Source organism: Takifugu rubripes, chromosome 17 (genome assembly GCF_901000725.2).
Source record: "Takifugu rubripes chromosome 17, fTakRub1.2, whole genome shotgun sequence".
In the NCBI taxonomy this organism is placed as follows: domain Eukaryota; kingdom Metazoa; phylum Chordata; class Actinopteri; order Tetraodontiformes; family Tetraodontidae; genus Takifugu; species Takifugu rubripes.
The window spans coordinates 2,883,685-2,906,539 of NC_042301.1; the positions used below are offsets into that span (position 1 = coordinate 2,883,685).

General features: G+C 42.8%; 1 protein-coding gene across 1 annotated transcript; it reads right to left on the reverse strand.

Moving 5' to 3' along the window:
• Positions 1-9,295: 9,295 nt before the first annotated feature.
• On the reverse strand, positions 9,296-22,454 carry tacr3a (tachykinin receptor 3a). Its single transcript, NM_001280097.1, has 5 exons — positions 22,087-22,454; positions 19,802-19,990; positions 19,070-19,220; positions 10,295-10,491; positions 9,296-9,620 (listed from the first exon to the last, which is right to left on the reverse strand). Exons 1-5 carry the CDS (start codon positions 22,452-22,454, stop codon positions 9,296-9,298), a joined length of 1,230 nt encoding a protein of 409 aa, NP_001267026.1.
• Between the last annotated feature and the right edge of the window lie 401 nt (positions 22,455-22,855).

Consider the following 22,855-nt stretch of genomic DNA (forward strand, 5'->3'; position numbering starts at 1 on the left):
TCCTTGTTCTTACCCACAGGGCCTCCTCTCCTCCTCACACAGCCAGGCAGCGAATGCTCCGCACCGCTGTTATTAATGGAGATGACAGCCGGAGCGAGATCAGATCCGTTTTGCCCGCCCAGGCGGAACAGATAAGGTTAACAAGGTCATGGTCCGTTGCTTCTCCACATCAGGGCAGACGGGGAGATTGTTGACAGTCGGGGGGGTTAATTAAAACTAATGTCATCCTCCTCAATGGGAGATGTTGAAGTTTACTGACTAAGTGCTCTTATTTTGAAAGGCAGGCCATTTGTTTGGACAATTGGTTGCCTGCGATCGTAAAAAGTATGCCTACTTCCTGTTTCTGTTTGCTCATTGGGTAACAAAGCTCATAACATTCAGAGCTTTGCTGTAGCTCTTATGAGACATCCAGCCGAGGAAAACCCATCTGTCAGAAATACGGCGTAAATAACAGGATTGTGCGGCTGCACAATCACTGTGAGGCTGACGCGTTATTTTGTTCTGGTATTGTTCGCTATGAGGGTTGGCCAGAATCCCATTTCTGAATGTGACCCCGACGCTCTGGTCCGTTGACGGGGAACAAAAACCTGCTCTCAAACTCATAAAAGCAAAAACATACTAGAGCAATTTGACATGGATAATCCTCTATGACTGGCCACAGGTCATTTTCTTTTTCTGTTTATGCTATTGTGTATAATAATATAATATAATACACTGTATTATAAATAAAGCACATATTCAGTTTCTGACATACGACCAACTGCGAGTGGCTTTGTTTCAACTTAATAACTGCTAACCCTAACCAAAAATAGGGATAATTCACAACAGTGGTGATCAGGAACACACAAAGTGGATGTAATGGCTTGTCAAATAATAATTACAATATTAATATGATTTCCTATTCATGAGGGGTCTCGTGATTTAAGAGGGGGAAATTAACTTTAGTAATTGCTTATTTCATATAACCAGGAAAGTTTTTGGTGTTTCTGCCAGATGCTGCAGAGTTGAAAGGTGAGGGCTTACAAATTATATTTAATCTCACTCACTTTTTTGAATGTGTGTTTGTTTGTCTTATGTTAAATGTTTTTGTCTTATTTTTTACTCATCTTTCATATTTGAAATAAACACTGCGATCGGCCGATACTGTCCAACACATTTCAACTCACTAATCGAACTGAAGCACCAGTTTAAGCTAATGTGAGGAAAATATCCGTTTTTCATAAAGCCCCTGTGATTTCACCTCTCACTGAAACCTACATGACGGGTCCGAACAGTAATTCTGCTTATCTTTTTTTGTTTTTACACTAGTCTGAGAGACGGGGTAAATCAATCCAAAAAGGTCAAAATCGATCAGCTGTTTAAGAAAATATCTCCGCCTGGAAAGTCTGACCTTTATTCCCACAACATAAACTATAGTTTCATCACCACTAACATAGCGCTGAATATTCAGCTAAAGCCCTTTACGGGTCATTATTGACTGAATGTCTGTCAGCTTTAGGGTGACTGACACATCTGGTACGGTGTCTGAGCAGTGAGCGTTCAGAGGTCAATTGTCAATCATTGCGGTAGAATAGAGACTTTAAATCACCCCCAGTGTTGCGCCCAGGGTGGCACCATTAAAGGGAGGGGAAGCTCTGGCTGCTGGTTTAAAACAAAGGCGTTGGGAAATGTCCATTGCCCACAGATATTATATATAAGTTTCCCCTTCACTTCGGCTCAGTGGTTTCTTCATCTAAATGCTTTTCTCTCTTCAAAGCTATTCGGGTGGTTCAAAATGTGTCAGTAGTCGGATAAGAATGTGAGCGATGCTCTGGATGAAAGACAGGACCGCGTCCGTTTTAGTTCTGGTCTATTTCCTTTTAAATTAACTTCAAAAACGTGAAGCACGAGAAGATTGTGAACCTTCGCGCAGACTGATGTCGCCTGCTGCTGTTCTGAGTTTCAGCCCGCGTCGTTAATCATCATTTGTGCTTTATTGTGACCCGTGAATGGAAGCACTGGTTTGCACAGATGATTATGATACTCATATATATGTAACTGGAATTTATCGCCTGCTCAGAAAAGCCCAATAACTCTGGTGAAATCATATTGGCGACAACAAAGAGTTACAACCGGAGGTTTGCAGGGACTATTCACATCTTATTGTCCTGTAATCATTTTTTTATTGACTCATTTAAGACAGCAGCTCCAGATAATAAGCAACTCTTAATAGTTCAAAACAAAACCAGAACCTCAGGGACCCAAGTGGAGCTCTGGATTCCCCACCTGTCAATTCCTACAGGGTGAAATCAATGTGTTGAAAAAAAAGAGGATAATTCTTCTCTTTTTCTTCACATGAGAGCAGCTCTAACTCTCCTCTTACACTACATGTTCCTGGATCCTAAATTAGTTAAATAAGCCATTCAGCTGAGATGTGGAGCCTTTTAATAAAATACATCTGGAACGCTGATTTCTGTTGACAGACTCTCCGGATTAAATGTGTTTGTAAAGCCTGAAATATTAACCACACAGGCCCAGTGAAGCTAATTAGCAACACTCGTGGTCGCTGCTCTGTAATCAAGTGTTTTGAGGCAAATCGAATTGGTCTCATTGTTCAGGTTTTTGATCAATGAGAGCGGCGTTGATGTTTTCATGCGCAGGAAACGCACAGGAATCCAGGCTGCCAAGGCTTTTAAAACCAGCTCCAAAATCAAACACACTGGACGCCTGAAAATGCTGGAATAATTGTGCACGTCCCTCCACTGTGCATGTGATCATAGTTGTCCGGAGATTTATCCAACACCCTGTTTCTAGGAGATGTTCTTGCCAAACACAAATGGCTTGTGAGGGCATTTTGAATAATTCAAATTATTGATTTGACGTGACTCTGCTCCAGAAATATAAAATCGTATATCCTTAATGTGCTTCTTTAATGTGCCAGTGAAAGAAAAACATTCTAAAGTTACTTCAGACTCCTGCTGCATCAGACAAGACCAAAGCCTCTGATTCAACATGGTCCGTTTCTGCACAATTCAAATGTCCGCTGCCCCTCAACAGGAGGTTAAACACCTATTTCTACGCTTTAGCCTCAAGTACTTTTATCTAAACTGTGTTTTACATAGCGGCGCAGTTCCCCTCAGCTTTTCTATGTCCTGTAGGAGTCTTTATAATGAGTCATTCATAATTGTCCTTTTGTGGCGAGAATCACGAACATCTGTCCAAATGCCAAACGATAACTTTTGTGTTTGCATTATTTTGCCCCTAGCAACTGTTTATTGTTCATAAAATATAAAAGGGCATAACTTTACTAAAAGAGATCCTCATCACTTCATATTTCATATACTCAGATATGAATCTTTGCACTGAAGCCAAGTGGGTCATAACAAACTAAATTAATGTGTAGGGTTGCGACGTCCTGGCTGTACTTTTCCTCTCTTTCCTCTGTTCGTGACACCTCTGAGCTACACTAATGATGACAGAAAGAATAATCAGAAATGCATTTGGAAACGTTCATGCATCTGGTGGAGACTTGTGCAGATGTGCTTTGTATTTAAATGTGCAGTGAAATGGAGTCTGGCTGACTGACACACTGGCACAATCGGGTTGAGGAAAAGGGCAAAGCAGCAGTTACTGTTGATATTGTTGACAGCCACATGCAGAAAAATATGGACTGGAGTGTGATTAAATGACTGGCGCTGTAGCAGACGGCAGCCACTCCTCGCGCTCTACAGCACTGTGTGTGTTTTTTACTCATTTTAGCTTGTTTTTTAGTATTTCACTTCGTCACGAAGTTACTTTTTATGCATCCCATGGATACATCGACCGCACAGAGCTATTTTATTTCTTATTTTATTATATTTTTATTATCTTTAATAGGTTTAATGGGGTGTAATGGTGGTGGGAAATTTTGTACAGTGCTGTACGTTTCTTTGGAGATGCTAATTTTCCTGATGGACACCCCCTAAAGGGATCAATAAAGTACTCTTGAGTTGAGTTGAGTTTATTGTTTTGTTTTTTTTGGTTAAGCCTGAGCATGCCTGAATAAGGAGTTTTCCCCCCTGTATAATCAAATAGAATTAATTAAAATGTAATCAGTCCATAGGGGGATGGACTCTGAAGCGGAGGGCTCGTGATTCAAGCCCCGATGCGGACAAATCATGGAAGGCCTTCTGGTAGTAGGGAGAGATGGTTGAACACCACTGCTGGTGCGTAGTAGGTGTGACAGGAGTGTGTGGTGGAGGTATTAGTTCTATACATGCTCTCATCGGGGTTTAGCGCTGAGCTGATGGATTAGATGGGAATCTGCATGGACTGTGACATTTGCAGATGATATTGTGACTTGAAGTGAGAAGAGAGTGCAGCAGGAGGAGAACCTGGAGAGGCAGAGGTCTGCCCTTGAGGAGAGGGACTCAGCTGGAACGGCGAAGGTACAGGGATTAGAGATAAGGAGAGCGGTGGATTAGTACTCAGGGCCAACAGTGCAGAGCGATGGAGGCTGTGGCAAAGAGGTTAATAAGCCTGAGCAAGCAGATTGAACCGGGGGAAGAAATGAGTCTGTGTGATAAAGGGGCATCTGGAAGATGTAGGACAGGAGTGAGACCAGAGACGCTGCATGAGAGCCGAGAAGACAGGAGGCAGCGCTGGAGGTGGCAGAGGTGGAGATGTTGAGGTTCTCCTGACATGACACGGAGCTGCGAGAGGGACAAGAAGGGCGGGGGGAGATGATTGGCTGTGGCGCCCCCCAGAAGATGAAAGAGGAGAACCGTCAGCAACCATCCTTCGACCCAGAGCCATCATTTATTAATCCTTCAGTTGTGGAGAGATGGATCCTCTAACAGTGACAATGTGACAACTTCTCCTTTGTTGCAGGAACGTGAGAGGCGAGCCAATGAACCCGGGTCACACTGGAGGCTTTAAGAACCACAGGGACACAGTCACTGAAATAGAACAGTTCAATGTTCTGTTAACATGAGATTAAGAGGCAACCGAGAGTGTTTGGAGAAGTCCAACCGTCAGACATTGAAGCGTGAGCTCTGGCAGCAGCCGTGCTTTATGGAAATAAATGAAGCTTTATTTGCTTCTGCACAGCTCCAGTAGGTGAGAGGCACTTTTAAACTGACCTGCCAAGTGCTCTGACATATAGCAGCACTCCCAAGCGCGGCTCACTGTGCACCAATTGCCTTATTTAGTGTTGCAGATTCAGACAGAAGTGGGCTTTTCTGCTTATATCTGCTCCATTCAGCAGCCACTGAACCTGAACGCCTCAACCTCAAACCTGTCATGTACTATATTTCCTGATTAAATATACCAATGTAACATTTTAGCTGATACGTACCAGACAGCATCAATAATGTAACACCGTTGTAGATTTGATGTATGAAATTCATTTTCAGGCTTTATATAAAGACACACTTGGTTCCCACATATGTGAGAGGGTGCGTTCAGAATGTTTAAGATCCATGAGGCTAATATAATGTGCAAAAGAGAATTTAACCCTCTGCATTCTGAATATTTTTGGCCTTCTTTTTTCGACTCTTTTCCCAAAAGCTCTCATGACCATCCCTGACGTGCACACAAGTTACACACAGAAAATGAAATCCTCCTTTTAGTGCCATTTCAATGTATGGAACAGTGCTTAAACGTTATGTCGTTTGTAAATAATATCATATTTAATCAAGCTGTAAAATGTGTGATAGGATTAATGAAGCTTCAAAGGAAACTAATGAAGACAATGCAGCCAGTACAATCAGCAGGAAACCAACAAAAAAAACATCTGCTAGCAACCGACAGACTTCAGAGAAGAAAGCAACAAACGGAAGAAAGATGAGAAGAGCAAACGCATCTTATTAAAGCCACTGCTCAACAACTGGAGGAGGAAATTAATGAACAAGCTAAGAAAGACAAAAAGTCCAGCAGCTCGGGGGCTCCAGCAGAGAGGCGGCCGTGAAGCATGTGCTCGCAGAAGAGAGTGAGAGAGGCTGAATTAGGCAGAGAAGAAAGAATGATGCAGAGGACAGATAAAAGAAGCAAGAGTGGAAGCACAGAAGGGAAATTAGAAATTATAGGAAAAGTAAAGAAGATCCAGGAGACTGATGGAAGAAGGCGGTGGTCTCGCTCACACCCCCACACGTCTCTGACACACTGCAAAAATGAAATGAAATTCTATGTTTTTATCCTCTTGTAAATCCCACAAATGTCAAACAGGGAAAATTACTGTGTTTAAAGTAATGGCAACCTCTTAAAACACTAACTCAGAATATTTTAAAAAAAGATTAAGGCTGGTTATTTAATAGAACATTTTAAAAGTACTAGTCACTGACATTAAATGTTCAAAAGTATTTACGGTGCAAATTTTCCAGTGCAGTTAAAAGACCCAAATGCAGGTTTTCCTCCATCACCGAATGTAAACGACTAATGTGTTGCGTTTAAACAACCCACCACTGTAATTATCCCAATCTGCCAATAACGAGACAGCGAATGAAGATATTGTTTCATTACCTCCACTTTAAAGAGCTGTTCTAGCCTGGACTCTCCACCTTAAAGCCTAACAATAACATTCATTACACCGTCAGTCCAGAGACATCTGGCACACATCTGCTTTATGAGCTCATAACCTGTGAGATGAGATTAAACTAGTTTAAATGGAATGTTCTCCCCTGAGTTACTGAGGTGTAAAAACTTACCGTAGTTAAAAAAAAGTTTGTTAAAGCAGGTTTACGCTGTTTAACTGAATCCAAAGAAAGAAACAGACAAAGCATTAATATTTATACAAGTGCTGAGTGGTTTATTAACTTTTAACACCAACATAGATATTACATTTACACTTGAACCTTATGTTCAAATTAAATATCAGTATAGTTCGATCTAATGTTATAATCCACAACTCTGGCAATCGTAATGTTTTGTCAGAAAAACTGTAGCTAACTTTTATGAATTTTAATGGTGCTGATAATTAGAGTTGGGGAGTCGATAAATTCCAGGGGTTTTCTTCCCCTGGAATCGCATTATAATTGAGCGGAACCACTAGTTGAATGTAAAACTGAATTTTCTTTACATTTCAGGTGGTTAAAACATCAGAATATTTAAACAGGTTAAGTTCTATCTATAACTTCTTGTTTTACAGGCTACAAATGATAAAGAATGTTACAAAAGTTGTGGATTATTACAAAACCGTTCATCCCCGATCATAATGTAAAAAAAATGCCACAGCTCGAATTATTTGTTTCCCCAGTAAAATTCACAGTATTTGCAACGACAAACCCATTTCATCATACGTATGTTACGTGTGAAATAAGGTACAGTGAGAAATACTGCAGTGAAGCTTAAATACTGAGCAGAAAACTGGACAACACAACACACAAAATAGACCCATAGTTTGCACATGTTGACAAACAGAGGCACAGTTTGTTCTGTACATTCAACCAGAAAAAAAACAGCAAATATTCCTATTGCGAAATAGCGGAATAACAAACAAACAATCACCTGTATTCAATGTTCAATAGGAGACAACAGCAAACAGACAAAAGAAAAAGCACGGTATGCTTTTCTTCACATTCTTCGTTTTAATACTTTCAAGACGTTTGAACAATCTGAACAAGTAAAGACGATAATCGGTGACCAAATGTCAGTGCAACATCTGATGATTGTTCACCATGCAACAACCTTCACCAGCACACAGCGGAGCAGCTCCAGCTCTGCACGTGTCGCTCTCAGGCTGATATTTGCTGATGGATACTCTCCACCCACTAAAGGTCCAAAGAAAAGCCTTCAAAACCTTCCGGCAACAGTAAATATTGCATTATCCGGCTGTACTTTCACCATTTACATATACCAACATATATGGTAATACTGATGAAATTAACAGAGCGCAGACAGAAGCAACATTAGCAGATCAACAGCTTGTTTGTTGAACTGCAGCTGGAAAACGATTTTATCCACGTACCTGCGTAAATACACAATTATTTCTCATATGTAGTGAGAGCGGTTTTAGGTATACAGATATAACTATTGCTATTGTCACATTTACAGCCACTCAACATCTCCAAATGTTAAAATATAACAACGGGTGGTGAATAACTGCTCGTAGAAGCTCCATGCATCGCCTGACTGTAAACCATGGGTTCATCTTTAGAGGCTGAATTATATTTACATTTTTATTATACTTGTCACAGCACGGTTCCACTTGTTATTTTCGTAACGTGATATGACGCAGGTGAGTTGTACTATTCGTGTCAATATCAAAGTTAACATGCACACATGGAACGCCACAACAACCCAGCAGAACCGCCACTGTCCCCGGAACCCCAGTAAAACAGACAGAGGCCTTTCGAAGGCTCTGGCAGTGGAAAATATAACAGCACTCCATCGATGCCCTCGCTGTCTGGCAGTCTGTTTATTGATGTGCGGCAAATATATACAGATTTCTGCCTGCGGTCCATTGCCCGACAGCGAGTTGCATTTTCCGGACATGTTACGTAACTAAAACTCTCAGCACTTTCCACCAAGTCCACCAATTAATGATTGTTCCGCTGGCAACTCTCTGCGAGTGCACATTCTCAGCATCGGTAAACAGACACTGTAGTTTACAGTAACACACTTATTTTTGTTGTCTGTAGTACACCAAGTGTCTGGTCAATCAGTTTCAATAATATATATTCATAAAATGAGCATCACATTGTCTGACTTGTCACAGTCGCTGGCATATGTACATACTGGAGGCCAGTGGCTAAAATAATTAGCGCTTCAACGCACTGACTGCATTTGTTGTGTTGTGATTGCTCCCCAGAGGGATGCACACCCAGGCAACCCTGCACCCAAATATAAAGTAGACCACCACATGTGAGAAATATTCAAATTCCAATGTACTAGGAGGTGTTACTTAGTAAATGCACACTGGATTTACCGACCTACCTTGCTGCAGACTAATGTCACATCCAGTTTCCCGCCGTCCACGACAGTGTTTCCAGAAATCACACGGCCAAAGACTTATTAGGGCTCCTCCTGATTTGGAGATAATCAAGTCCTGGGCTTCCAATTGGAGAACCAAACAATCCAGCCCCACATGCTGAAGCCTCATCATTTCTTTAAGACAGAACCATCATTGATGCAGACTTTTATCAGGTAGATGAGATTATCATTTAGACAGAGCCCTGGGATTTCATCAACCGCCTGTTATTTAATCCATCTGAGCTCCAGTGTGCAAAACAAAAAATCACTGATACGACAGTTCAATGCATACATTTCTCGAACACACGTGCACCTTTTTATGTACAGTGGTTTGTGTGTGTGATTACATCTATCTCTGTAGGAAGAACCTTCAACAGAACTCAGACCTAGCTGTCAGAGCTCCGCCATTCTGGACCCTTCCGGAGACACCGTTGGATCCAGTGATCTCCGTGTGGCGAGACGTGATGTAGCTTCTCTTCTTGCTAGACCGAGAGGGATTCCTCGCAGAGCCGGCCACGCCGTCGCCATCCACATGGTCGTAAACCATCACCATGGTTGTATCCATTCGGGTCAGCGTGTACATGCTGCTTTGGCGTGTTGGGTGGAGCCGCGAGGAGCGTAACTCTAACTCATCGTAGCTGGACACCTTAATGAACGGACACCAACGGAACGCACGCTTGAAGCCCGCTCGAAACCTAGGGGTCACACGGGGAGACACGGGGTCAGAGGGGGTGCCGACAAGAGGACGGTATTGATTAGGTGCTCTCTGGGTCTCACTAAGCGCGTATTTATGCATCACTATGTGACATGCTGTTGCACTGTGTTAATAGAGGTGCATGTGGCGAATGTACAGTATATTGCAAAAGGATACAGAGAGTATCAGGTTTCAGGTTGTTGCGTCCATCCATTTACTTTAGAATATTGCGTTCTTTCAGATACATAAGCATGGCGGCTACTGGTGGTCCATCTAGGGTGCCGGTTCGGCTATAGTCGGACTACTCGGGGCCCATTCCAGGCGAGCTATGGCGTCCACATGCATTTTATGTCATTGAACTACCACGGGAATTCCTATTTGTATGTGCTTGTAAACGCAATTATTGACTTTTTAACTCGTTCAAACGCTGCTTTTCTGAACAGGTGAGCGTTAAAAACAGCTGATGACCTCATGTTTGGGTGCCCTGAGACTCCCGGTGGAAACCCAGTGAGAAACCATGACTTTTATTTTTGTAGTGCATCAAAAAATCCAGCACTTCCTTTAGCATGAGTCGTTGAATCTGTCCATGATGCTAAGGGCCGAGCAATGACTATTTTCTTTAGACCCGACAGAGAACACCAAATGTTTATAGCGCTGTATTTGTCCTTCACTCACCTGCTGTTGAGGCAGCAGTAGATGATGGGGTTGTACATGGTGGAGCTCATCGCCAGCCACAGCACAGACAGGTACACCTGCTGGATGTACTTCTGCTTGCTCAGCTGCTTGCTGAGCCCCGTCACGATGAAGTAAACGTGATAGGGCAGCCAGCAGAGGGCAAAGGTCAGCACCACAATGATCATCATCTTCACGACCTGAAAAAAGGGGATAGCGAAAATGAAAAGTCTGAAAGTCTTTTACCATTTGAGGCTGAATAAATGCTGATGTTAAATAACTTTTTAGGACAGATAAAACATGAATACGAGTGCTATTGAAGGACAGAGAGGATAATGTGTGAACACTGTTTTAAAGGTTTTAATCCCTTCAAACGAAAAATCACTGCATTGCTTAATTTCATGGATTCTCAGTGGGATTATGAGGTGTTTTAATGTCCAAAATTAAACTGAATCAACATTTGTCCTGGACACCTCCAGCATGGCTGCCTGCACCAACACACTCGAAGCAAACAATCAACTTTTCAGGAGTGATAAAGGAGATTAGAATCAGGTGGGCCAAAGCAGAAAATATATGGAACATACAGAACTAAATGTCATCCATCAATCATTATCTTACTTCTGGCTGGAGCCCATCTCAGCTGTCTTTGGGCTACACCAGGTCGCCAGGTCACACCTAAGCGTCTCCAATCTACCTGCCTCCCTGGATGTTTTGTCTTTGTGGGGGGGATGCTGGAGAGAATGCACAGGGCAGAACACTCCACTCCTGGACCCAGGGACCTTCTAGCTGTAAGCCACCAGCAGTGCTAACCACAACACCGCCACCCTCGCAGCGTCACCGGCACAATTATACAGTTTACCAGACACGCGGTTTGATTTCAGACGACTCTGATGTTGAGTAACTTCTTGGATTACACGTCATTTTTGGTCCAGACTGTTTTATTGCCAGATTTTCTCCATCTGGGTCTTCAATTATTCTATCTGGTTTGCTTCAGAACTTGCTGCGAGGCACAACAACGCTGATATTCGTGACATTTCAAAAATTTATGAAAATGTCACTCAAACATTATTTATAATTCTCCCAATTTCGCTCACCTCAGAGTTTTCCCTGATTGGTCATCGATACTCTCTTCTGTCAGTTATTGAAGTGCTGCTTTGTCCTTGTTTTTGCTTTCTGTTTGAACGGGAAGGTCTCCTCCCGACTGGAACCATCTATCTGTTTCCCTTTATTTAGCTTCTGCCAGAGACACGTGTGCTTCAATTCCCGACTCCTCAAAACATTTTAAAACACATGTCACATCCACTCATTCGCTCTCAGTCAGCCATTCACAAGTGGTACAGACTACCATCTAAGGTACCATCGGCATCACCCGCTATGAAGACGTAGACACGACACTGGATTTCGCAAACTGGGATAAGTCCTCGCATGAGTCCAAAGAGGACACCTTACTTTTCAAATGATATATTATTGTCAATGTTTTGACTTGTATAAAAAAACATAATCACTATATTACACTTGGCAATCTGTAATCTCCACAATAGCACCTTACTTCAGCTGCTCATCATCACCAGTAACCAGGGAAGGACGAGAGGTGATTATTGGATTACTCAAGTTCATGGGTAGTCGTCTGGAATGTCAGTTGTAACTGAAAAGTACAATTGTTAAATGTGAATACAGTATTAAGGTTTTATGTCAAATAGATGTAGGAGACTCCCCGTATATCTGACAACAACATGATTTTAAACAAGCTGTCAACTGAGGATGTCAGTAGCGGTAATTTCTACACATTAGCTGCCTGACTACTATGGTACAGCCGAGGTGTCTGTTTCTGGATTCCCTCTGGGTGGTAAAATATGAGCCGTGCGTGACTTCTCCGAGTGTGCGAAACAGATTCAGAGCAGACACGAGGGAGTCCCTCCTCAAATCCAAACACAAGTCTTGGCACTGGTTCTTCTGACTGCATACATTAGTGGGATGACAGAAGCCATGCTGTAAGTGGTGATCAGTGGCGACATGTCGGCTGCCAGCAGATTACCCCAAATAAACACCATCTTGAGATTTTGACAATATGGAGGCACTTTTGTTTAGGCCCCAATAGTTTTTACCTCCATCGTCTCTTCACACAATTCCTTCAAGCCTAAATTCCTTCAATTTATTTACTGGTTTTAGCAAATACCACGAAACCTAAGGACAATGGTGAATTCCTTGGGGACTCTCTCCAACAGCATCGACCTCGAAATAGTGGCTGGAGATTTCTGGATATGATGGTAATGTAAATTAAGTTTTTGCAGGGACGAGGGAGCTCCAGAATACATAGTGCAGACCACAATACTATCTTTTAACTGCTAGCAGGTTGTGAGTGTGTAAATAAACTTCAGAATTTGAACAGATTTGTCCTCTTTGCTGCCTTCTGAATGCACCATGTTTGGATTGAACTCATTACAATCTGTCAGCTTTATTGCGTGTATACACAGGGTATTTTATATGAAACTAGCTTCTTAAACATTTGCAGTATGTGGCTGTTTCGCTTCTCCTTGTCTTGACACATGCTCGGGGGAAAAAACACACACACACACACACACACACCACAGAAGATACATGCGCTTGAGAAGTAGGGGTAGAAGTTCTTCTGATAAACAGAAGATTTTCTTCTTCAGATTGTTAGAGGCGATATGTGTGGAGCTGTAACCAAATCAGTCATAGCACAAACGTTCTGGGTACAATTCTCTCTGTCCACTGAGAAAACCAGAAGGAATAATGTGTCTGGACGCTGAGTATATGACTACTCGTGTGTACATATAGCCATAAAAAAGCTAGTTTAAAACGTATTGTCAGATTCCTCCTGAAGGGTTCTTATTTTGTAATCTAACCACATCTTTGCAAGACAAACACACTCACGTAGGCCCAAATCTGAGCATCTAAGGCATGGTTAGAAATGATCAGCAGTTCACAAGAGATTAATAAAGGGATGAAAGAGTCACATAAATGCGTGAGGAATTACTTTAATGTGCATCACATAGACTGGTGTGCAGTTTAATCAATTCAAAGCGATGATACATTCATCTTTCAAATTTCATAGAGAGGCAGGGGAGCCCTAGAAGGATGGATCCATTATCATCCTGGAATGGAAAATAGTCTCCCTGACTTGTTTGTACTTCTTCAGACTAATCACAGTCATTTAGGTCGGCGCTGTGAAGGCGCCACGGTGGAAGATAAGCAGAGGAGAATTCCAGCAGAATTGGACGGCTATTTCCTGAGATCCAGGCTGTGTTTTGAGTTCCACGTACTGTACAGCACCCTGTCAAACAAGGCACATGTGCAGTTGCATATGTATACCTGCCTTTGGTTGTTTATCTTTTAATTTCCACAACTCAGCGGGCACATTTTCTAAACTGCGAATGGTCTCATGGAAGACTTCTAATCAGAAAATACTAGAATGTTTTGAAGTTGTCAGTAGTGAATAAGTTTTAATTCTTTATCTGTGTTTCTGTTTGTTTATTTGTTGTTGGTTTTTTTTTGCTTGGATGAGCTGGAACGCAGGAGGAGGAAGAAATGGAGACCCAATCAATGTACTGACACAAAATATTTTTATTGTCTCCTCTGGGAGTTATCGCACAGGCTTTTTAAATGGGGTGTTGTTGTGTAAAGCTGCTCATCCTACAAATAACGGCATCATTTTGCTTTAAGTTTAGCTTTCAACCATGTTCAAAATAGCGTCTTTTTGTTAAGTTAGTCATTATAATTGCAAATGTAAAACTAAATATCTCCAGTGAAATGAAATATTTAGCTAATATGCAATTTGGTAGTGCTGGTAACAGGAGATACCAAAATTAAAGCCCATCGGCTTTTGCTGGGTTTACAGAATCACATAAAAAGTTAAATGCAGCATAACAAATAGTGGGAAAACCAACAGCTATTTTTTTTAAAAAACTTTCTTTCTCACTCTGTCTTTGCTAAAGCAAATTGAATCTAATATTGAGCCCTAGTTACCCATAAAATACATTTAAAAGTTTTATTCAGGAACTCTTGGATAGATTTCTGTTTGAAATAATGGTGGAAAAATGCAAGCAAATAAGCTCAGACAGTGGAGGGAATAAGAGATGCGAAGAGCACATTAAAGCCATACATTCCATAAAAATCCCTTCAAAGGAACATCTTCCTTCACTTTTTACTACTTTGATGTTGCTTAATTGCTCTTCAAAGGCTGCAGAAGCAATTACAGGCGAGGGAAAATGTTGTATAATATCAGATACAGTACAACAACAATCATGTTGTTGTACTTTGTCCAAGAATCTATGCAGAGCAGAAATAGAGGCCCTGTGATTCTGACCTACAGTTCACAAAGCAACATGAGAAATGACCAAATAACTACATGACATGGATGAAAAATTAAACATGTAAACATGTAACGCGACTTGAAAAATAGCAAGGCAACATTTACCATCCACTGGTAGCCTGAAAATATTTCAATGTTCCATTATTTCAATATTTAGTTTAGTGAGCGCTTTGCTGGGCCTCACTCGCACACAGACGCAAAGCTAAAGAGGCAAAATTTGCTTTATTTAAACACTGGTGTAGAGATCGTCCTCAGTCAAGAGGTTAGGATCCAGCGACCCGGGCGAGAAGCAGAATTAGGGCCCAACACTGACAGATGAAGCTTTAAATTCTTCATAAGCTGAAACACTGTCAATTTTGTGGTTCGATGGAGACCACAAGGATACGCATGAGGGGGGGGGCATTAGGAGAATAAAGAAGGGAAGCACAGAGGCTGACACTGATGAAAACAACACACTTCTAACACAGAAGACCTGACACAGAGAGACGAGGGACTGAGCAAACAAAATCAGCAGTAAGTAAACAGTAAAAAAGTAAAGAGGAAAGAAATTAAACAGATCCCTGCCTCTTGCCCAGTGGCAGATGGGAAAGGCAACCTCACCCACCCTGTCTACAGTGGGAGTGGGAGCTGTGGACCTCAACTGAGGAGATAGTCAAGCAGGGGCAGGAATATGTGTGAGGCTCTCCTAAGTCTTACCGGACCAGCTCTTTACCCTTGTTAGGAACGAGGAATAGGAGTTGGCCCAACCAGTCTACACGTATCCTGTCTGGGTCACTTTCAGAAAATGGGGTGGATGGAAGGGAGTTGAAGTAAGTCGGGGTTGTTCCCAGTGACAGTTGGACTCGGCAGTCCATTTAAAACAGAATTGACTGAGCAAAATTCAATTTGCCACTGATTCGGGTTATTATTTTGGTTGACAGAATTTTATAGGAGCAGCCAAGTGGGCTCAGCTTGGCTCCAACGTATCCTGGTGGCCAGGCTTTTTCTAGTTTCTAGTTTTCTAGAGGCTAAATGAGAGAAAGGTTATTACTATTGTTTGTGCTCAACCATTTGATCCTTGAGTAGTCTCAGTAGTGCATGAATACTAGACTGAGGCATTCCTTATGCTAACCGTGCATTTCTTGAGCGCCTCTGTGTAATCAACAACCTTTTTCACATCAAATCCGCGAGGCGGAAAGAGGCGTTCCTCTATATTCCAATGTCAAACTGTATTTATGTTGGCTTGTATGTCAGACAGATGAAACAGCAACGCTCCATCTGTAAATCACAACTTTCCAATCAGACGAAGTGTCATTAGACGCGCTGACAACAGTGGTGGTATATTATCAGCAGCAACAGGTAGCCAGGGTGTGATTATAAACATATATTGCTTCGAGAAAAAGAACGTTTTGCTCGATTAGAGACAAGATGAAGCACAATGGTTACTTAAGAGCGTACTCCTGCATAATGAGATCTCCGCACGGGGAGGAGTGAATTGATCCAGAGGAAGACAAGTGTGTGTGTTCACCTCCGAGTCTCTAATTGTCTAAGTAAGTGTGTATTCATTCACCAACACATTGTGTATATTATCTTGAAAACTAGCATTATGCTAACATTCTCTGTTCTTTGTCCCCCAGGAAATGCCAATGTTCAATTTTTTTTACTCATAATTCTGAACTCTTTCTTTTCTTCTTTTCCCCACGGACACAGTTGGCTGTTAGATAAGAGCTTGTGCGGCAGTGAGCACTTAAATTTACCTTTCACTGAGGGATACACTTGGAAATTGGTCAGGGTTCTTACTGAAACCTGCTTGAATTGCACCCATTAGAGTACAGTAATGATGTAAACATAATTGATCTGCTGGAAAAAATGTTTCACCTGAATGTGTTCGTTTCGGGCTCTGATTAGATCTTGCGTGAGGAGCTACTGGGCTTGATTGCAGCTAATGTGGGCATTACTTTTTATCACAGTTATAAGTCTAATAAAATGCTTTTTATCAATTTTGAGAATTGCTTTATCTTTTACATGAATTATTGCTGCGAGGACAACAGGTGATGTTCACAGATGTTCAGGCAGTAGAACGATGACGACTCGTTAGCGCCATTTTTGACTGTGAGCACAACCTTCAGGACCCTTCAACAATGGATGTGTGATTGGGGGGAAAAAATGATACGATCACTATCGTCACCTGTCTGACCTGGACGAAAAATGTATCATTACGCTGAAACTGGACAGAAAATTGCTAAAATACAAACAATTCTAGGTTCATTTTATGAAAAAATTATATTTTTCGGGTTCATTTCAGTGACATTTGCCCCTTACATACTATTCTTCCAACCAATCCCTTAAAGAGCAGGAAGAATCCGTATCAGAATCAGAAAGAGTTTAATTACCAGTGAAGCACATGCTCCTAAATGATTTCCTCAGGGACTCTTAATTGTTCATGAGAGAGACGGCCAGTGGTGAAGGAGCTGCTCTGGTGGTTCTGAGATGTTCTGACAGCATTCACCAACAACCCTTTCAGCTCCACTACAGACTCCATGTGCTATATTTGGTAGGTGAGCTGAACCAGACGGTTTCTGAGGTGCACAGGACAGACTCGCCTATATACTCCTGTTATCCTGGGTTTCTTTGGGACGGGGATGATGGTGGGGCTTTTGAAGCATGAGGGAACTTCTCACTGCTCTGAGGGAACTGCTGAAGATCTGAGTGGTCCTGGCAGACTTTAAGGAAGGCAAGTGAGACTCTTTCCTGTTTTTTGTGTCCTAAGGATCTGACAGATGTCTTCTTCACAGATTTGAAACCTTCAGTAGGTGGCAGGAGGAGTTAGTGCCAAGGCTGCAGTTGATGTTGGTGATTGCCCTTCATGGAGGTGTAGCGGTTGTCCAGTGTTTATTTGGGCAGTTCCTGTGACAAGTTCACTTTATTTTGATCCTCAAGGAGGACAATGATGATTTTATCAGATCAGGCTGAAAGACTTCAACAATAGTAGGAAAAAAAAAATTAAAAGCCCACCTTTTTCTTCCATTATTTGGGAATTGCACGTGTAGGATATCAGCTGTGAGGTGACTAATTTGCTAATTATGATTGTTGGCTGACAACGATCCAGCAAAATCACCACACATGCCTGCCCAGTATACCTACAAAATTACCCAGTTTTGCAACCAATTTCCTCTCCACCTCATATTTAGAGTAAATGTAGCTACATTTGAGAGCCAACAAATTTGTTCCCATTGACTCAATGTTGAGTTTCTGCAGTGGTCTACACACATCTTATATCTCAACTCCACAAAATAATGATGTTATTTTTTCCTCTTACAGTATCTGTTTATTTCCCAACTATCATTGTTTATTGTAGGAAAAATTAGACGCCCATTTGTGCGATTGGCTGCTGATGAAAGACGTTGTTCACAAAAAAACCAAGAAGATCTCATCTGCAATGGCAGAACTGCAACAAAAGTGATGATAATTACCGCAAACCGTGCGGCTGACATAAACATGCTCCGTTTTGATCCGAGGCTCTGTGACGCTTTTAAAATCTTAGGCGTTGATGTATGAACGGAGAACAGGCCTTTCTTTAGTTCACAAGGTTCTGGCTCTTCTTCACTTGCGTAGCTGTTCCAGGACAGATGTAAACACGGGGTTCAGCAGCCACTAAAGCTGCAGCCGTTGGCTTTACAATCAGCAGTGAGGAAATACTTCCACAATGCCAAATCATTTTGGTGTTTCCAAATCAAATGGAACACGCACTCAATCTATTCCACCTGAAGTAATGGCATGAGGTTTCAGAGAGGGCTTCAACAAGCGTGTGCCTCTCTGAATAGGGAGAAACGGAATTGGTCGAGGGCAAGCAGACGCATTCTGTGATGTCCTTGAAAGTGCTCACGTCACCATCCACATCGGTAATGTATTCAAATTGACACACTGGCTCTGGTTTAAGGGTTGAGCTGCTTTAAACAATGGCGTTTCAGTTGATAACTACTACTGATAACTACCGCATATTCAGTGCCAGCTCTTCAAGTGTGATGACTTTGAAATTGCCTTTACTAACAACACTTTGACACAAGGGTTATGAAATACGTCTGCGTTTAAAGTTGCAAATGCTCAATCGATTGTAAAGTACAAACTATTGCATGTTTTAGTTCACGTGGTTTTACAAACACCGTCGAGAATAACAGAATCGGTAAAATACAACACTTTTTTTTCTCCACACTGCCAGTCTAAAAAAGAACCCACATTGCTCCTGAGTGCCATTTCCCAATAAAGTCCCTAATAGACCTTACATATTTGATTTAGGTTAGTGATTATTGCCTGAAGGCCCCGACTGCTGAGGCCGACATTATTACAAATCACTCCAGGTTCACCATATAAAGATCCTGATGCTGAGAGTCACCCACAGGCCTCAAACATCATCGTGCAAGCACACAGAGAACATACAAATGCACACACATGCACACACTGACCTTCCTTTTAGCTCTGAGCTGTCCATGATAGTTGTCGGAGGAGTCTCCAGGAATCTCCCCTCCCCAGAGCGTCATTCCCACGATGGTGTACGTGATGGCCATGACCAGCAGAGGCAGCAGGTAGACCAGAACGATGACTATGATATGATACCTTGGAAGGAATGTAGAGTGTTGAGGATTACAATTGATTCATTTGAAATAAATCAAAGAGCATGAATCATAAAACACAGGAGACATTAAGCTTTAAGGGGATGAAGGAAAACGTTCCTGTTTGCCACCTGCTGGTAGGTGGTAGTGAAGCAATATAACAGCCTCAGCCTATAGATTTTGACAGCAGATGAGCAGAAATTAAAGTAAATTTTACAAAGTGGAAACATCCTGTCTTGAGTTAATCCTCTTTAACTCTGATGGATGAGCAAAACAGTAATTGTTTGTGCCAGGATCTCATTTGGGTTCAGCTATTTGTGTAGTGACCCAGCAGACTTTTGTCTTAGATTAAGTGCACACTCAAACCGGACCCACATTAACTGTGCAGGCTGATTGCTTGGGGCCCAAAACAAACCTGAGCACTCGTCATTTGGAACACATCACCTTGAAGCACGACTGAGAGAGGTCCCTGCATCAGCACAATAGAGAACGACAAAGGTAGACTAAACCCTAAATGACTCTGTATCCTTATCGTGAACCAAAGAGACGAACGAAGCTGAACTGAGCTGCGTTGTGGCATCTTACATGAAGGAGTCGTCGGCACTGCGCGGCCAGGCCACGAAGCAGACGGTCTTATGAGGCAGAACAAGGGTGGTGGAGAAGTAACAGAGAGGGAAGGCCAGAACCACAGCCAGACTCCAGATACAGATGATGACCCCTGTGGTGGCCTTCGCCGACAGGCGGGGCTTCAGCGGATGGATGATGGCCATGTACCTGCAGGTCAGAGGTCAGCGGGTTAACAATCCATGATTGGTTAAACAAATATCCTATCAAAATTTAGAAGGGAAGCGGGACTTAGCCGCTTGCTTGAAAGAACCAAAGGTATAACATTGTCAACTCACAGCTACAAATTCAATCTGTGCAATGTGTCAGTGTATCAACTCAGCAACTGCGGATCCTCAGTGGCCAACAAAAGAGGTGCTGCATTAGTAATTCCATGGCATTAAATCTTGCTGTCTCAGTAGGCCGTTCAGGTGTCAGCGCATGAATAAATTGGTAGATGTCCAATCATGTACGTGCCACTGCATCATCTACGTAGTTACTTGGGATTCAACAAGCTCCCAAAGCCGATGGGGCCAGAATTGTTTTCTAATTACGACTGTGAGGAGCCTTGTATAGAGGGAAACAGGACCACGCATCAGCGGGCATTTCCAGACGTGTCAGCGTCGATTGTGTTGGGTATTACAAACATTTACAGCAGCACATTAATCAATCAAGGCTTTTTTTCCTCCTCTCTTTTTAGCAAGCACTTTGTTCAGAAGCCAGAGGCGCGTGACCGTGTGACTACAGCGTCCTAACAGTCCCTTTATCACCGTGTCCTGTTTAAACACCAGACAGCATCTTGGCAGAGACTCTCGGTATATGCAACAAAGCATTATATACACCTTCAAGGTCTTTCTCTTTTGTCTTCTACTGCCCCTCACTTCAGCACCGGTCAACCTGCTGATCTGTGCGAGGCTTTGCATTAAAACTTGGCTTCCAACTTCTGAATTTAGGTGGCTTTCCTAAGGACTTCCTCTCCTCACGGCTGTTCTGACGCCTGAATGCAGCCAAAATAATCCCGCACCGACTTCACAGTTTCACGCATCATATTCACATAATGAACATCATCGCAGAGCTGAAATGAGGACATTTCATTTCCACAAGAGGCAATAAATGCGTGACCAACGGAAATACTCGGCTTTATGAAAAGCTGCGAGGTGTTTGCCAGCCTTGCTTACAGGACAACCTGCATATTTATGGCGCCGCAGTGCCTCAGGGAAACAAGCACAGGGAGTACGCAGGAAGGACAAATCCAGATGATCGTGAACTGTGGCCTCATGCCATTTCAAGACATCAGAGCAGAGACAGGACCATGCTGAGGTTACAAAAAAAACATGGCCGGAGGTTACAGCTGCGGTATGCAGGTCGCGCCCGTGTTCCACACTTGACAAAATGGAACGGACATCACGGACCAAAAATACAAACGCACGGAAGTTGGTGTGGAGCAGCCAAACCAGGAACTGCCTCAGGAAATGCAGCGATCGCTGTGGGGGCGTCAAGGAGAACTCTCGGTGGAAGGAAAAACATCTCGCCGCGCCACCAAAGGCTGCAGATGCTTGGCGACAGCACACGTTGCGATTGCATGACGCTGCCGCGAGCGTCAGTACGCTCATTCTGCTCTGCCCGTGGCTGCTCCCCTCATCAGTCTAATCCCTTTATTCAAACACTGTGACATATAATGGGCTCCTGATCAGTATCAAACCCTGTATGACTGCATCACCACATTACTGGAAGCCACAGAGGCAGAGAGAAAGACAGATTAGCGACTGGATGTGACAGAAAACAAGAGGGTCAGGCAGCACAAATGCTTCGAAAGGGGTGGCGGCAGAGTACATGTCCCCAGTGCAATGCTGATCATTTGCAGAAAAAAAAAAAGAGGATGAATTATAGTGCTTAGAAAGCCAATGCTGTGTGAGATTGCTGTCCCCCTGCTGTCCAAGGCCTTATAGAATATTGATAATTAATTATCCACCCCTCTGTTACTAAAACATGCAAGAGAATCCCTGCAGAGTCCATTACATACTGTGAACGAAAGATGTAGGCTGTGCATTGTGTGAAATTTATGACAAATGGCTTTAAATTTCTCATTTTATAAAATTTAAAAAAAATTAGTCATGTTAAAAAATAATGGAGTCAGATTTCCTGAAGAGTTAACGGGATTAATTAAACAGGGAAAATGTTAAGAATATTAAACTAGTGATTTAAATTGACTTCCAGAGAGCATATTCAGGCCAACACACCCCAGGGAGGGTGTTTGGGGAGCCCACCTGTCCACGGCGATGGCAGTCATCGAGTAGATGCTCGCAAACACAGACGTGACGGGGAAAAAGTTGTGGAATTTACAGTAGGCTTTGCCGAAGTACCACTCCCCGTGAGCGGCGTAGATGAAGTTGATCAAAGTGTTGAACGCGGCCATGGAGGCGTCCGAAAAAGCCAAATTGAGGATAAAGTAGTTGGTCACCGTCCTCATGCGCTTGTGGGCGAGAATGATCCATATGACGATCAGGTTCCCGAACACCGCCACCGCCAGCACGAAGCTGTACGCGACGGACCAGAGCGCGACGCGCCACGGAGGCTGCACGAACTGGTTGGTGTAGTTCGCGGTGATGTTGGATCCGTTGAGTGAAGGTGCCATCCTCTTCTCCTTTGATCAAACGTATGGCTGTCCTGGTTCTTTGACGCGCCTGTTTCGCCCACAGAATCCAAAACGCGCTCGCTCAAAGTTTAAAAATCGCCATCGCAAAACGGAACACTTGAGTCTCATCCGCGCTTTTTAGTGCGGGTGTAACAAGTGCCGGGTACTATCCGGTGCCTGAATGGGATTTAAGTACGGCTTCTCTTCTTCCTCTCCTCTTCCTCCTCCTCCAGCAGCGGCCGCAGCAACAGGCAGGGCGCCGTGCGCACTCAATGACGCACAAATGGCACAAATGGTTCGAGAGATTGATTGATAATTCTGGTTGCCGTTTTAGACGAAGGGAATGACGGACGTGGCCCTGTGGGTCCGTTTTATTTGTGTTCAGTGGATCATCTTGTTTA

Coding starts and splice junctions, on each gene's coding strand:
- tacr3a (NM_001280097.1), bottom strand. CDS start 22,454: ATGGCACCTTCACTCAACGGATCCAACATCACCGCGAACTACACCAAC. Junction 19,991..22,086: donor ACTGCCATCGCCGTGGACAG/GTGGGCTCCCCA, acceptor TCTGACCTGCAG/GTACATGGCCATCATCCATC. Junction 9,621..10,294: donor TACTGCTGCCTCAACAGCAG/GTGAGTGAAGGA, acceptor TGTGACCCCTAG/GTTTCGAGCGGGCTTCAAGC.